Source organism: Protopterus annectens, chromosome 6.part1 (genome assembly GCF_019279795.1).
Source record: "Protopterus annectens isolate FY-2018-M chromosome 6.part1, PAN1.0, whole genome shotgun sequence".
NCBI lineage: Eukaryota > Metazoa > Chordata > Ceratodontiformes > Protopteridae > Protopterus > Protopterus annectens.
The window spans coordinates 486,165,745-486,181,933 of record NC_056738.1 but is presented as its reverse complement, the minus strand read 5'-3'; the positions used below and the strand labels follow the sequence as shown (position 1 = coordinate 486,181,933).

Below are 16,189 nucleotides of genomic sequence, written 5' to 3'. Positions count from 1 at the left end.
ACATTGGCCCCTAGACTCCAAGCTCAGATGGCACCAAAAAAGTCGGAGCAGAGGTCGGAGCCATAGATCCTGAGGCAGGTCTCAGCTCAGATGGTTCCACTATGATCAGCTCCATGCATTCTGGCTCCGAAGCCCAAACGCAGGTCGGAGGAGGAGTTGATAGTGATGGGACAGGTCCACTCAGCTCCAAAACCCTCTGGGTCAGATCCGATAATTTGGCTAGCATCAGTATACTCAAAAGCCTCCACACCACACAATCCACATCATCTTCTGACAAACTCCTGGAGGATCAAGAGGAGGGGGCAGGAGATATTGATTTCTGAAAAATTGGTAACCTCAAAGTTGGAGGCACTGGTTTCAAAGCAGGGGACCCACTCCAACTGTGCAATACCAATGGCTCCAAAACAGATGGAGCAAAGGTAGATGGTTTCTTGGGTCCGAAAGCCTTTGGGTCCGATGACATTTTTGAAACTTTTTGTGAAGGTCCAGATTGGTCTGAAGAGGATGAAGATCTTTTTTGCTGACTTACTAGATCTAGAAAGAGGGGAAGAGCTTTTCTTTGATGTACTCTGACCTTCTCCTAAAGAATCTGAAAAAGAAGACTTTAGTAATCCTCTCAGTATAAGTTTATTTTTTTCTCTCAAGGAGAACCCTTGAACTGAAAGAGTGGCATATAGAGCACGACTCTTGTAATTGTACTGTTCCAAGGCACATTCTGAATGGTTATCTGTCAAAGACATTTTTTGAGAACATATGTAACATTTCTTGAACCCAAAATGTTTTGTCTCTTTCACTTGTTTAGACATAGTAAATACAGCAATGAACTAAGAAACACCAAACATATACTAATATACACACACATATATCAAAAATATACACAAATATATTTTATTTTATTTATTTATTTATTTTAAAGCACAGCACACAGGAAAACGGCGGAGCCCTGAACTTAAACAGTCTAAAAACCGCTCTCTAAGTTACACAAGCTGGTTAGAGAAAAAAAAGAAGGCCAAGTTATATATGCACGTATATATGTAAATTGAACAGCACAAAACCACACACTAAGAAAGATGCAAGAAAATATAAGGTTTGGCACTATAAGAAAAACAAACCTTACCAAGAAATTTTCAACTACAAAAAATACACTTGATGGCTCTAGAAGCATGGGCCAACTAAAATGGCTGAGTCACTCTAATTCAAACGAGCTGAACTCTATTAAACATACGCCTACAATACTAATCTATGAATAATCCTAATAATAGTAATAATAATAACTTAAAATGTAAATAAAAGAGAAGAATCTGGATAGAGTGGACTGCAGGCCTTAAAACAAAAATGACGGCCCCAGAAATCAACAGCAAGCAGTGGACACAGTCTAGACTGTGACTAACTTGGCTACTATTAAAGTAACAGTGAAGAAAAAAGGATCAAACATAGCCAGAGCCAGTTGAAGAAACGCCTGATCTGTTTAGCAGCAAATGAGATCTGGGAAATTCCATGGAGCATCATGGGATGGGGAGTAAGCCATGAGCTAGTTAGGAGGCCTCGATCTTTTGAAAGCGGCTGAGTCTGAACAGAGGTTCATAGGTTGGTACTAGGCTATCAGCCCTAGGGCCTATACAAGCCTAGCCATAACAATTCCCTGGCTATTTCTTCCCACATTATTTACTTTCCTGTACCCATGTCTAGCAGGGCGACTGACGTGATCCCTGGGGTGATCCCTGGGGTGAATTTCCTCTCTCCCATCCAATAGTCAAGGTTCCTCTTGAAGAGGTCCAAAGAGGCACTCTGCTTGACATGTATGGGCAATCTATTCCAGAGTCTGGGGAGTCTCTGGGTCAGGAACCTATCCCTCCAGCATGTTTTGTTTATTGTGATGACAAGGTTTAGATCCCTGGAGCGTGTAGCTCTGAGGGGTTGGGATTTCTTTAAGTGTAGCATGTCCAACAGCTCTGGGTTTGACATGGTCTTGTATGTTAAGCAGAGATCGCCTCTGAGTAGACGATATGCGACAGAGTATAGCTGGAGTTTAAGGCGGTCAGCGTAGGGCATCTGCTTTAGGCCTGTGATTCTTTTAGTGAGGTATTTCTGAGGCCTTTCCAGTTGTTGCAGATGTCTTGAGAGGTACATACCAAATGGGGTGTTGTATTCTATAATGGGTCTAATGAGGGATGAGTACAGTGGGACAATGACCTCCTTTAATCTGGATGAAAAGCCCTTCGTGATGTGGTGTGCCACATAGAAGGATTTCCTGACTGTTGTGGCGATGTGGTTATCGAAGGTGAGACCACTGTCCACCTGTGTCCCTAAGTCTCTTATCACACTTTCTGTGTTTAGTGTACTGCCACCTATATGGTAATTCATGGATACATGTTTTTCCCAAAGGGATAACAATACATTTCTTGGCATTGAGCTTGAGCCCATGGCTCTGGCACCAAGCATCTGTTTCTGTACTAACCTTTTTTAGAGTATTCATGTCATATTGGGATTCAATAATGGCTCCCAGTTTGCAGTCATCTGCAAACTTTGTTAGCCAGAGTCCCTTAGTGTTGGCCTGTACTTCAGAGAAGTAGATGCCAAACAAGAGGCCCCAGGACTGAACCCTGAGGTACTCCACTTGTCACTTGTCTGGAGCTGGATTTGGAGTCTGCTACTTTTACAGTGTGGGTTCTATCAGTAAGCCATTTAGCAACCCATTGGGTGACATAGGGATGAATGCCCAACTTAGTAAGTTTATCTATGATTCCAGAGTGGTGGATGGTGTCAAAGGCCTTGGCAAGGTCTAGATAGGCTGTGTGGACCACCTTACCCTTGTCCATGGCTCTGGAGACTGATTCAAAGAAGTCAATCAGGTTCAGGAGACAAGATCGGCCCTTCACAAACCCAAACTGGGTGGGGTCCAGTGTTTGAAGGTTGCCAATGTCTTTGTTTATAAGTTCCATGATAATACGCTCCATGGCCTTGCAGATAAGGCTTGTCAGTCTGATGGGACGGTAGTTTCCGGGATCCAAGGTGGATCCCCCTTGTGGATTGGGATAACTGTAGCTCTGCCACTCAGTGGGCACGAAACCTGAGGTGAGGCTATGATTAAACATGACACTTAGGTCAGGTGCCAGTTCATATTGTAGTTCATGTAGTACACAAGTCGGGATGTCATCTGATCCCATGGATACTGTATTCTTGGCTTTAGAGAGTGCGTTTTGTACCTGTGTGGCCGTTATTACTGGAATTTGGCAATCTTCGGGTATTGAGATGGGCCATTTAGGGGGTGAGAGGGGTGAAGTTGGCACTCAATGGATCTGACAGGATATTGGCGATATCCTTCGGATCAGTATATTTAATGCCATTCTGTTTTAGCTCAGAGCAGATCTGAGCATTGCCATTTAGATTCTTGACATAGTTATAGAATGCTTTGTGGTTGTCTTTGGAATCTTTGGCAATTTTATTTTCGTAACTAGCTTTGGAGGATTTTATGAGGCATCTCAATTTCTTACTGAGGCTAGTAAGGGAGTTTTTTGCATCCTGGGATTTTCCTCTTTCTGCAAAAGTTTCTTCCTTTTGTTGTAAAGTTTGTTTATGGCAGGGGACCACCAGATTGGCTTCCTTTTTTTGGATGAGAGCATTTTGGTTCTATTTGGGATGGCACGATTCATGCATGAGTGGATGTGCTCGTACAGTGCCTTAGTGTAGGATTCAGCAGTTGAACTTTCAGTTCCCATCTGCATGGGTGCCATGAAGTTTGTCACTTCTGACTTGAGTAGCATGAAGTTGGCTTTGGAGAAGTTTTTTATGGTGGTTTCTTTACTGGGGGTGGGGGTTTTAAACCCATCAGTAAAGAATGAGGGCAAGATAGGACAACATCACATCAATTGATTAACCAACCACTAAATCTAAGTCTAAACCGATTACATCAAGAGGAAATGTATTCACCAAAATTACTTTTCATTTTCACAAGGACTGCCTTCTTAACTCATTATAACCTAGTGATGACTTCAGATGTTTCTGCAGTTACATCCTACTAACACCGCTGTGTGTTAAATATTTCTTGTTCGTATTTGCATTAATACCATGCTAAAAACAAGCTACTGAAATATTACATCAAAGGTGACATGACGGATAACAACTGCACTGACATTTGACCACTGTCTAGTGTTATTTAAAAGATATTAATGGCTCCTACATAATTTATGTTATTAATGCTTACATTTTTCTAGACATTTCAACAAACATGTATGTAACAGATATAACTGTTTACCCTCATATGAAAACTCACAGATGGATGAACAAAATGCTGCTGACCGTATGTGTACAACTTAAGTGGTTACTCAGACTTTGTAGATCGTTTACAAAATATTACACAATGTGTATTTACGGTCTTTATTAGGACTTAAAAAATCTGATTTAAGACACTGAATCGAATGATCACTACCACTGCAAAAAATAGTGCCAAACAGTTTACAACTAATATTTCTTTAGTAACTATTATCGATCCAGATATATGAATGCAGTCACTGGGAGTTAACAGTACAAACCTCCAAAGCTCCACTCGAGTGAATGAGTTGAAAGGAACTCTGCAGGATAGCTCCAAAGCATCATACAATTAAGAAACTTTTCACGGCATTAACAGCTCTGCTGATCTCTTGTACAACTCTTCTTCCACTGTATATGCACCAAAGTAAACCTATCTTAACTAGAAAATTCCACTTACAGGATAAGAGAAACAGACTCCAGTTTGATATCAGGCAAAGTTATTTGTCTCACTCTAACACGATATAAAATATAGGCAAGTCCAAATAACACGAATTATGTAACACACATGATGAATACCAGACTTCTAGAAAGGACACAAAGCTTTTCTGGGGAGGGGGAGAGTACTCTTGCAAATAACTATATACTAAAACAAACAAATGCACAGGAAAAAAAATTAAGCTATAAAACCTTGTTGCAATGTGACCATTTCGTATAAGCCAATTCACCAGCTCCTTTCCTACAATACAATTAGGATGTGTTCGCAGCCAGTAGCGATGGTCCTGAAACTCCATGCCACTGTTGTGATGGCAGATCTTCTTCCACAGCTCTTTCAATTGGAAAGAATCCTAAAAAAACAATGGAAGAAGCTTACTCTGTCTTTGCTCCTTGCAGAGGAACATCCCAGGATGATAAGACTGCTTTACAGAAACAAGACATGAAACGCACCGTGTACATTGAAGCCTACAATTATCATACTTTACACTCTCCATATTATTTATTCATTGGCAATTTAAAATTCCCAAAACTTTCACTGCAGTATATAAAAAGGCAGACAGTACCAACATAGTCTTGACAGTCTATGAATAATATAGCTCTTTCTTTGACTGCAATAGTGTATGATGAAACAATCAATAAATAGATTTTATTTACTTGAATTTGTTTACTGAGGAATCAATTCTGACCAACTTCAATTTCTGCCCAGGGTAAATGAAACAACTACTATTAAAAACATTACAAAAGTACATTAATAAATTAAGTTAAAACAACAAAAATACAAAATAACTTTATGTATAACAAAGTATAATTGTGTAAGTTGCACTTATTCATAATAGTAGATGTTCAAATCATCAGTTCTGCAGTAGCCTTTTGGCTAAATGGGTGATTTCTTGCCCACAGTGAGAGAAGAGAGCCTGACAATCCTCAACTAAAAACAGTAAGAAACATACAGTAGAAACAAAAATAATTCTACTTAAATTCCCAACTACAACTATATACTAGAGTAGGGGGATGAAAGGTTGGCGCTGCTATTGCAGCAGTGAGGAATTTGAACATCTAATTTTATGGGCAAGTGCAACTTGCACAAGTATCCCATGCTCATCATTCCCACTGTTGCAGTAGCCTTTAGACTACAAGAGATGATCATTAAAACCTCTCCAACCTGGGAAGAGGAAGGATATGGATCCAGGAGCACTTGGAAAATGGCACTAGCACAGTTCACCACAGACCATGAAAAGAAGTCCAGTTTGTAACGCTATGTAGAAATACATATGGAGAACCATGTAAAGATTCTACAGTATGCCATCGAAGAAGAAGGCTCTAGCAGAATGTGCCTTGACACTGCCTGGAATGGATTTGCCATGGTGGGAACAAAAAGCAATAGCTGAGAACCACCACCTGGAAATTGTCTAATTAGACATAGGATCTCCCATTTTTGCACCATAGTCAGAAATACACAGCAGATAAGATTATTTTGAAGGATTTAGTTCTGTCAAGATAGTGCTGAGCTGTTTAAGAATGTCCACGGTATGGAGACTTTTCTCCATTGTTTTTAGGTTTTGGGTAGTAAACTGGAAAACTGATGGTGTGATTTAAAGTCAACTTTGAAAGCACACTGGCCATAAAAGAGGTGTTTGTTCTTAATGTAACCTTATCTCAGTGGAATATGAGGCAAGGTTCACCTGCCATGAGAGCTTGCGACTCAGATAGTCTTCATGCAGATGTCAGAGCAATGATAAGTACAGTTTTCCAAGTCAAGAATATTAAAGCAGCCTAATGAACAGGTTCAAAAGGTTACACAGTCCACTTTTCCAGCACGAAGTTGAGATTCTAAGGAGGAGCAACCTGTTTATGAGACAATCTCAGGTGTAAAAATCTTATCAGAAACGGTTTTACCACAAACAGAGAAGAAAGAAGAGGATCTGTGGGCAGACATGCTGAAATGGCTGCAAGAATTACCTTTACATAGGAATAACGGGCTAGAGGAAAGTAACTTACAAATAATTTGAGCACCAGTGATATAAAATCCCCAACAGGTACAAGGTTATTGGCTAGGCACAAACTAGAAAATCGCTTCACTTATCAATATGCAATTTTCAAGTAGCAGGTTTTCTTCCCTTCTTTACTAACTGCTACATATCCTAATGAAATAAGTGCTTAAAAGGTATTGGGTATTAGAACTACATCATCCAGCCAGCTGAAGTGGATTGAGAGTGGGGTGGATCAAACTCACCCTGTCTGGTGTGAACAGAAAGTCCATACAGAAACTGGTGATAATTGCTCTTGGCCAATTCCATAAGAAGAACAAAGCAGTGCTGCCTGGGCCAAAACGGAGTCATCCCAATGATTTTTTTTTGGAATCCTTCTCTATCTTCAGAATTACTCTGGATATCAGTGGAAATGGTGGAAAAGAATGAAGGAACATTATTCTCATCCTCAGAAATGAACATGCATCGTTTTCCAGGCTTGCTTGCAAGCAGCCCAGGTACAGAATTGACTTAGTGGTTTGCTTTGAAAGGAAGCGAGCCAATCTATTTCAGGAATGTCCTACAACTGGATCAGTTTCTGGAAGATACCCTTGTTCAATTTCCATTTGTGAGGGTCTGCCCTGGTTCTGCTCAGCTTGTCTGCAAATATACTTTGCAATAATGAAATGCAAGATGCTTGGAGGATTAAAAGATGCTGAAGAGACTACCCAGGCCATCACAGCCAACTGCATAAGAGGTATGACCTTGTACATCCCTGCTTGTTTACATACCACATGACCGTGGCAGTGTCTGTAATCGCCTGCTGAGGTCCTGGTGACCATAGGTTACTGATATATTTCAACACATGAGTTGCTGCAAATATCTTCTCTATACTGATGTGCCTTGGTCTATCTGAAAGACTCCACAGGTCTTGCACCTCTACCCTCATGGAAACTGCTTCCAAAGCAAAATCTGAAGCATCTGTGTTGAAAGACTGATACGAGGTCAGGGAAAAGGAAAGGAAACCTGGGTTCAGCTTAATTTACCTCCATCAATGCAGTTCAATTTCTAGAAAGCCTAAAACTGGAATTTGATGCTCCAGAGGATATGTATGTTGGGTCTATATTTTTTTTTTTTTTTTTTAGAAACCATTATAACTTTCTTATCTGCAACCTGGCTAGAAAAATCATAGAAGCCATAAATCCCAAGATCCTGAGAAATTCTCTTGCAGAAGTAAGACTGAATGGAGATGTTCCAGAAAGTTTCCATATAAAAATCTACCTTCCAAAGTTATCTAAAAGGCAGCCAAGTAACACAATTCTATGCAACGGAGTCAAGGAGGATTTTGTAATATTTATCTGGAAGCCCAAACTGGTCAGCAAAAACATAAAGACAATGACTCGTTACATCTGGATAAAGATTCTGCAAGGACAAGTTGTCTAAATAAAGAAATGTATAAATACCATTCACTCTGCAATGAACTGTATCAGAGGCTATATATTTTGAAAACACCCTTGGAGCTGTAGAAAATGCAAACGATAGAGAGAAACACAGAAACTTCCTTAAGTCTGTGGGTATGGGAATTTGATAAGCATCCTGCAAGTCTCCTGTTAACTCATGGAAGTACAGTGATGTAAGTAAACTTACTATAACAGTAGATGTTCGAATGATCACTGCTGCAGTAGCCTTCACTATATGGGCTATACCCTGTCAAGGCTTTAATAGCCATCCAGCTTCCAAAGCTTCAGGACACCTTCCACAAGCTCAAAATGTCAGGCAGCTTCAGCTGACTTGAGTAAATAACATGTTTGGGTGCCAGCCCCTTCAGACAGAGGGAGGCTGAGCCCTGAAAGGGCAATGCTAGAACAAAAAAAAAAAAAGTCCACACCCCGGCATAAAAACACACACAAAAACAAGGGATACAAAGTCTGGTTACTTCAGCAGTTATCATTTGACCATCTACTGTTGTAGTAAATTTACTTGTACAACTGTACTAAGTTTGTCATATTGATCACAGCTACAGTAGCTTTAGATATACATTTAGATCATTCTACCTTACTTGGAAAAAGAAAAGTCCAGGAAACCCTGGAGAACAGTCCTAGCAAAGACTGACCTGAACCTAGACAAGGAAACAAGCTTATACTCCTTTGTAAAAGTACGAACACAGGACAAAGTAGCAGCTTCTAGAATGCTTGTAGAATCCAACAGTTTCCAAAACTACACAGACGAAGCCAAGACCCTGGTAGAACAGGCCTTCGCCCTGCTTGGAATAGTTGTGTTATGGTGAGTACAACAAAAGGTAATTGCCTTAAACAACCATTTGGAAATAGTTTATTTTTATTTTATTTATTTATTTTACATTTGTTAACCGGGAGAGTCCGACTGGATACATGTCCATTTTCAGCGGAGGCCCGGGGAGAAAAGCTCCAGGTACATAACAGACATATGAACATTGTTAATGCAAAAAAGGAAGATAGTTGAGTTCTAAATACAATATAAAGATACATTACATCTTGGGAAAAAAATAACAGCAGCATATATATATAAAAAAAAAAAAACATAGGTCAGTTACAAAGGTGAGGCGCCTTGTTAAAAAGCGGTTAAGGATAGTGAGGTAAGAGAAGGGTAAATGATAGTGGTTAATCAGGTTTGGAACAGGGACATTGCCAGAGAGTATTGAGATGGGGTTTAAGCTTTTTTTTTTGAATTGTAGGAGTGAAGGTTCTGAGGTGAGCATGGTCGGTAGGGAGTTCCACATTTTACCTACAAAGTTTGAGAATAGAGAATCCCCAGCAGAATTATTGGCTTTGGTAGTTTGAGCTAAGATCTTATTGGAGGAGCGTAAAGATTGCAGGTTAATATAGGGGTGAATGATGTTTTCAGAGCTGGTGTTTTCTCTGGGTGATACAGTATCTGGTGAGCCGTTTTGAGTTGGTTGAAATGGAGTTGGCTGGAAAACTCTAACCACCCTAGTTGCTTCAAGTTAGTGCAGTGGTGTGTTCTAAAGGTGGAATTTGTGGCAAATCTAGCTATGTGATTGTAACAAGAAGCAAGTTTGTTAAGGGTTGTCTTGTTTAGGTTTGTAAAAAGGGGGGAGGCATAGAAAAGAGTTGATAGTAGGTGTGTGCTGGCAATTGTAATTTTAGCGTGAGGAGTGAGAAAGTGTTTTACTTTATAGAGAGAGCCAAGCTTTTTATTGACGGTTTTGATGGTTAGATTGAAATGGGTGTCAAATTTAAGGGAGTTATCAATGGTAACACCTAATAGCTTTGTGTGAGCTTCTGGTGATATAGTGATTCCATTGGAGGATGTAATAGAGAAGGTGGGGGGAAGAGTCTTGTTAGTGGGTGAGAAAGTAAGTAGTTTTGTTTTGTTGGTGTTGAGAACTAGTTGACGACTTGAGAACCATTTTTCTATTAGGTTGAAGGTGTCTTGGGTTGAAGCAGTGAGGTCTGCCAGGTTGGAGGCAGTGCTGAAGATAGTCGAATCATTTGCATATTGAATGCATGTGGCATGGGGGGTGATTGTGGGCAGGTCATTAACAAAGATGGTGAAGAGAAGAGGGCCAAGAATAGATCCTTGGGGAACTCCAAGTGTAACAGGTAGGCATGTGGATAATTTGTCCTGCCATAGAACAGCCTGTTGCCTATTGGACAGGTAGGATTGGAACCATTTCAGCGTGGAATTGCTGAGTGATAGTTTTTAATGTATGGAGGAGTTGAATGTGGTTCACCATATCAAAGGCCTTGGAGAGGTCTAAGAAAAGAGCAGATGATAGTTTATTATTGTTTCTGAAGTTATTGATGGTATTAGAAAAGGATAGTAGGGCTGATGTGGTACTGTGATTTGGCCTGAAGCCATGTTGGGAGTTGGCTAGAATTTTATTTTTGGTGAGGTGTTCCATCAGTTGTTTGTGGACACACTTTTCCATAATTTTGGCCAGGGGTGAGAGTATAGCTATAGGTCTGTAGTTAGTTAGCTCTAGTGAGCTACCACCTTTATGGAGAGGAATAATGTGGGACATTTGGAATATGTGGCAGTTTGTTTTGACATATGTTGTCTCCTTCTTACCTTCATAATTGATCCAAAGATTTGAAAAGCTTACTTCTATCAAGACAGTACCTGAATTATCTGCAGACATCCCAGGTATGGAATATCTTCTCGCCCTCATTTTTAGGTTCAGGAAAAAAAAAGGGTAATGGACAGATTGGCTTAAAATAAACTCTGACACCATTTTAAGAATGAAAGAATGATTAGTTCTCAAAAAAAAAGTCTCTTGGGGAAAATGAGATAGGGTTGACTCGCCATAAGAGCCAACAACTCAGATGCTCTCCATGCAGAGGTCAGACTAAATAGAAACAATGGAGAGATGAAAGTTCAGCAAGCAAAGGAGAGTAGCAGTGCTAAAATTTAATTCATCGTCAAGTCTTGATGAGTACCTTCACGAGGTGGACCCTGCTTTTTCACTAAGTCTCACCAAGGTGACACTGATCTATAGACTATTTTATAGCATATATCATGGACAGAAGTAGGTCAAAAACTAAAAAAGATAGCTGGGTGCACAAGACCCATGATAAAAAGGTGCCCAATCCTGGTAGGCACACTGGTGCCAGGACTGGAAAAAATAACAGTGTAGAATCCTAAAAATTTAGAAACATTCTTACAATGGGGCCAGACCAGGCTCAGGGGGAGTATGCCCCCCCCCCCGTTGTAGAAAGGAGCGTCTACAAAAATCACAAAACCTGACAGGCCAAAGAAGAGCCATACAGACGATAGAGTGGACTACTGAGGATAAGAAAGAAATTATATATTGTTACTATTATGCAAAAAGTCCAGAATTTTCAGACACAAGATATATATACACAATGATTATGAGAGAAATTAGAGGAAAGAAAAATACTTCTGCAAGAAAAACTGTCTGAAGCTTCAAATGAAAATTTGCATTCATTAATACAACATATTTGTGGAAAACTGTACATAGATCAAGAAACTTTGATCTGTTTGGAAAAAGAAGCATCTGAGGAAGTGCGAAAAAATAAACAAAACCTAGAGATATTTGAAAAGTATAAAAAGAAATATGGACATGGGAAAGAAAGATTTGATATGGTGCAATATTTATGCAAAGGAGAAAGCCAAATTAATCAATATAAAGAAGGCAGCCCCAAAGATATTGGAGGAGAAATACAGGCAAAGGTATCCAGATATGTAAAACTTTACAATAAAACAATAATATCACAAAGATGGAACGTAGAAAAGAAGATTAGTAAAGTAGAGGTTAAAAAAAAAACAGAAATTGAAGTTATGGAGTGCCTGCTAAGTGAAGGATTTGGTGCAGAAGGTCAAACACAGGTTACATCACAGTATGATGGAGCGAGTCCCTAAAGTAAGGAGAAAGAGGAAGACCAGGAGACATGTGAAGAAGAAATATGGACATGGGAAAGAAAAAAAAAGATTTAATATGATGTAATACTTATGCAAAGCAGAAAGCAAAACTAACCAATACAAAAAGAGCACCACCAAAGATATTTGAAGAGAAATACAGGCAAAGGAATCTGGACATGGAAAACTTTACAATACAAAAAATAATAATAAGAAAAGTAGAAAGGGAGATTAGTAATGGAAATAAAGTAAAGAAATAGAAACTGAGGTTATGGAACACCTGCAAAGTGTAAGATTCAGTATAGAAAATCAAATGCAAAACCTGCCTGGCTTGAACAATACAGTGTCCTTGGCCCCAGTGTTAAAAATGAGGGCAGCTAAATTATGAATGAAAAATTAAGCCCTATACATATTTGGTGGCATTGTTTACAATGTAATTAGGCATTCTTGTGAATATTTGTAGTTTTTAGTATTTTTTGCATTTAAGAAAGATATTTTATTAGCTCCAAACAATTATAAGTTTAAATGTGCATTCTTTTAGAACAAAATATTTCTTCTTAACACTAGAGGGTGCTATAATGTAATATAAGAAATGCATTGCTTAATGTTTATAATAAGTGTTTTTTATTCTGGTATTTTAAATCAAATCAAATAGGATCTAATGGCAATATAAGTTGATGAAGAATATTTAACTATTTATTTTATTAAAGTTTTTTAAGCTATCAAAATAGAAGCCTCTTTAGGAGAATAATGGATGAATGGCTAGGCTCCTTTAGTAAATGATAGTTAAGGTTTGTGTAGGAAGATTTTTAATGGTTATTAATTAAAGTTTATTGAAACAAATTGTTCAATTAACATTTGTATATAAAGTGAGTTGTATTGTTAATTGAGTATCTATTCACATCTGAGGAAGTGTTACAAACGAAAACGCAAGTGTGGAGACATAGCGTGAATGTGCCTGAAGTTCGTTTTTATGGTCTTTTGCTTTTATGGATTGACTTGTCGTGATTTCTGAAATTAAATCTGAGTTAAAAGGAAGGACTGAGCTTTATTTCCTCCACTGGTGCTTTTTTATTTGGTGAGTTTTTATTTTGTGCTAGCCTCCATTGGATTTTGTAGAAAGCAAAACTAACCAATACAAAAAGAGCACCACCAAAGATATTTGAAGAGAAATACAGGCAAAGGAATCTGGACATGGAAAACTTTACAATACAAAAAATAAGAAGAAGAAAAGTAGAAAGGGAGATTAGTAATGGAAATAAAGTAAAGAAATGGAAACTGAGGTTATGGAACACCTGCAAAGTGTAAGATTCAGTATAGAAAATCAAATGCAGAAAGCACCACAACAGGATAGAGCAATGGATATCCAAATTAAGGGAAACTAGTGAGCAATGGATATCCAAATTAAGGGAAACTAGTGGAACAGGAAGCAATTGGTCAGGTGCCATATCAAGATATTTTGGAGCCTTCCACAGGAAACCAGTATAAACATTCACTTGAAGCTAGACAAGGAAAGGAACAGGAAGTTGTGGAAACTCTGATGCACTCAATGTTGAGGAGTGATAAGCCAGTGAGTTCCCAAATGACAGAGCAGCAGATGGCACAGGATGAAACTGAAGAGAAGGTGCCACAGGAAGATGTTATAGAATTTTCTATAGAATGCCCACAGGAAATGGAAAACAAGGGGTGTGCCCTCAGTTTGGAAGAAAATAAGCTCAGAGAAGAGTTGCTTAATATAATGGACATACACAGATATATTAAGATCAATGAGAGAAATAGACTGCAGAACATCAATAAAACCCAAAAAGTCAAAAGTCTGATAAAACAAATTAATGCAGTAATTAGGATTGTCCATAGATATCCATGTGATATAACGGAAGTAAGCAGAATATATTACTATGCAGCTAAATTAATAACTGGCAAAGTTGCATCACTTGAACGCAGGGTAGCGAGGGAAAGGAAGGGGAAAAATAAAATACCATCATGGAATTATCGAATAGAGAAAACTATAAAGCAATTAAGAAAAGAAGTGTCACTGTTAGAAGAATACAGAAGAGGGAATAGATCAACAAAAAATACTAAGATAGACAGATGTGATAAAAGCAATGTGCCGTATTAGAACAGACCAGGCTCTATCGTGCACTATTGTAAATAATAGACTAAAATTTCAGCACAGGTGGAAAAACTTAGAAGACACACACAGATAAATACAATGGAAAAGTACAAAATAAGCAATTTATTGAGGACTCAAAAAAGTTTTATTGAGAATCAGGAAACAAGGTAAAAGGAATTGAAAGACTGCCAAAAGAAGAAATAGATATATTTTGGAGAAGTATCTATGAAGATCCTGTCGAACAGAAGATGTTAAATGGATACAAGTAAAAGAAAGAATAAGAAGTTTAAAGGTACAGGATATGAAATGGGATGAAATAACAGCCAGAGAGATTGAAATAAAGTTAAGAAAAGCTTCTAATTGGAAAACCACAGGCCCAGATGCAGTACCTAACTTCTGGTTAAAAGAATTAAAATCTTTGCATGAAGATTTAGCGTAAGTAAGAACTATTTATATGCGCATCCCGAACAGACACCAACCTGGCTAACAGGCAAAACAATGCTCCTACTTAAAGGACCACTACAGGCAAATGATGAAGAAAACATATATTTTTTATCTTGCCATGATTTACTACACCTCCCAAAGCTGCCTGCAGCAAAATAAGTACTCATTCCTAATTTTATTTTGTTTTTACACTTTTCTGCACTCATGGGGGCAGACATCGTGATTCTTTTGGAAAGCTAAATCTGTCCCATAATGCACAGACTGAGAAAAAATAGCCCTACCATTTGTTGTCAGACTAGACTTCCATTCACTTAGAATGAAACACCTGAAAAAAACTGCCAAGTTTGTGAGTCTGCAGCTCATGTGTCATTGACTGGTATGCGCTGAGTTTTACAAATGTTGTTCCTACTGATGCAGTAAACATTCTCTTAAAGAAACTTGCAAAAGTGTCAACAAATTACTGAGATTAAAAAAGACTTTTCACAAGGAGCAGTTTTGCAAGTTTCAATTCCTGGCCAGGTTACTCCTTCCATCTCCCCTCCTTCAGTGGTCTACAGTCTCACATTTCCAGCTTTACTAGATTCAACTATTTAGTCAGCTTTGCATGACAATAGACATAAAAAAAAATCACAGCCTGATGTGACACTAAATCTGTTCCCTTGTATGTCTCTGTGTCTCTTCACTTCTGAATAGCATTTCCCAGAAATAAAGAAAGAGAAAAAAAAAAAAAAAAGCAAACGCATCAGTCCAGAGTTTAGACCAGTCTATCCATTTAAAATGTGCACAGTAAAATATTCAACTTATAATGCATTTTGGCTACTGACATGGTTATCTTTACATAGTTATTCTCTTATAGTATAACCTGAACTTATGGTAATTAATGATAAATTTTACAGCAGTTCTCAGTTTCTTAACAATGACCTCCCAAGCCTCTGATGCGACCTAGTACTTGTTCTTACTACTGCTTTATCCAGTTTGTCTTAGTTGTATACCTGTAGCATGTCTCTCATCCTTTCAGCAACAGACTTCTGGAGAAAACTTACAAAGCAGATACTTGTATTGAAAGAGTAGCAGCAGCTGTAGCAGTGAAACTACACTCCAAAACAATGCACTCAAACATAGTACTGACAAACACAGGGGAATGTATATGTCTGAATCAAGCAGTGATGAAATTGCTAGGGACTTCACTGAGCACAATTTTAATCTTAATCTCTCCATTTCATAATCCATAACATTCGCACCATACTTACAAAGGCACACCTCCACCTTCCACAAACACAGCTACCCACAACCCACACAACATACCAGTAAAATTTAAGGCTTTTCCCACCTCTCTGCAAAACACTGCTGTAATGGCTTTGGTAAACAAATGAAAATGATTGATGGGTGTTGGTTCAAGACTCCCATCCATATCTCTCAACAGTACAGATTTTTGTAGAAAGTCCAGATTTTTTGTCTGTTTTTCATAAAATTGCAGTTTTCTGACAAATCATTGGCAAATCATTGAACACTGAAGTCAGAAAGTTGACAGGCATTTGAT

General features: G+C 38.5%; 1 protein-coding gene across 1 annotated transcript in view; it reads right to left on the bottom strand.

Annotated features, from left to right (window-relative positions):
- The window catches only part of PIKFYVE (phosphoinositide kinase, FYVE-type zinc finger containing), a 3,858,188-nt gene that overhangs the window by 3,126,186 nt on the left and 715,813 nt on the right, over positions 1 to 16,189 (bottom strand). The window contains 1 exon segment of the mRNA XM_044075403.1: positions 4,939 to 5,096. Coding sequence (XP_043931338.1) covers positions 4,939 to 5,096 — 158 coding nt within the window.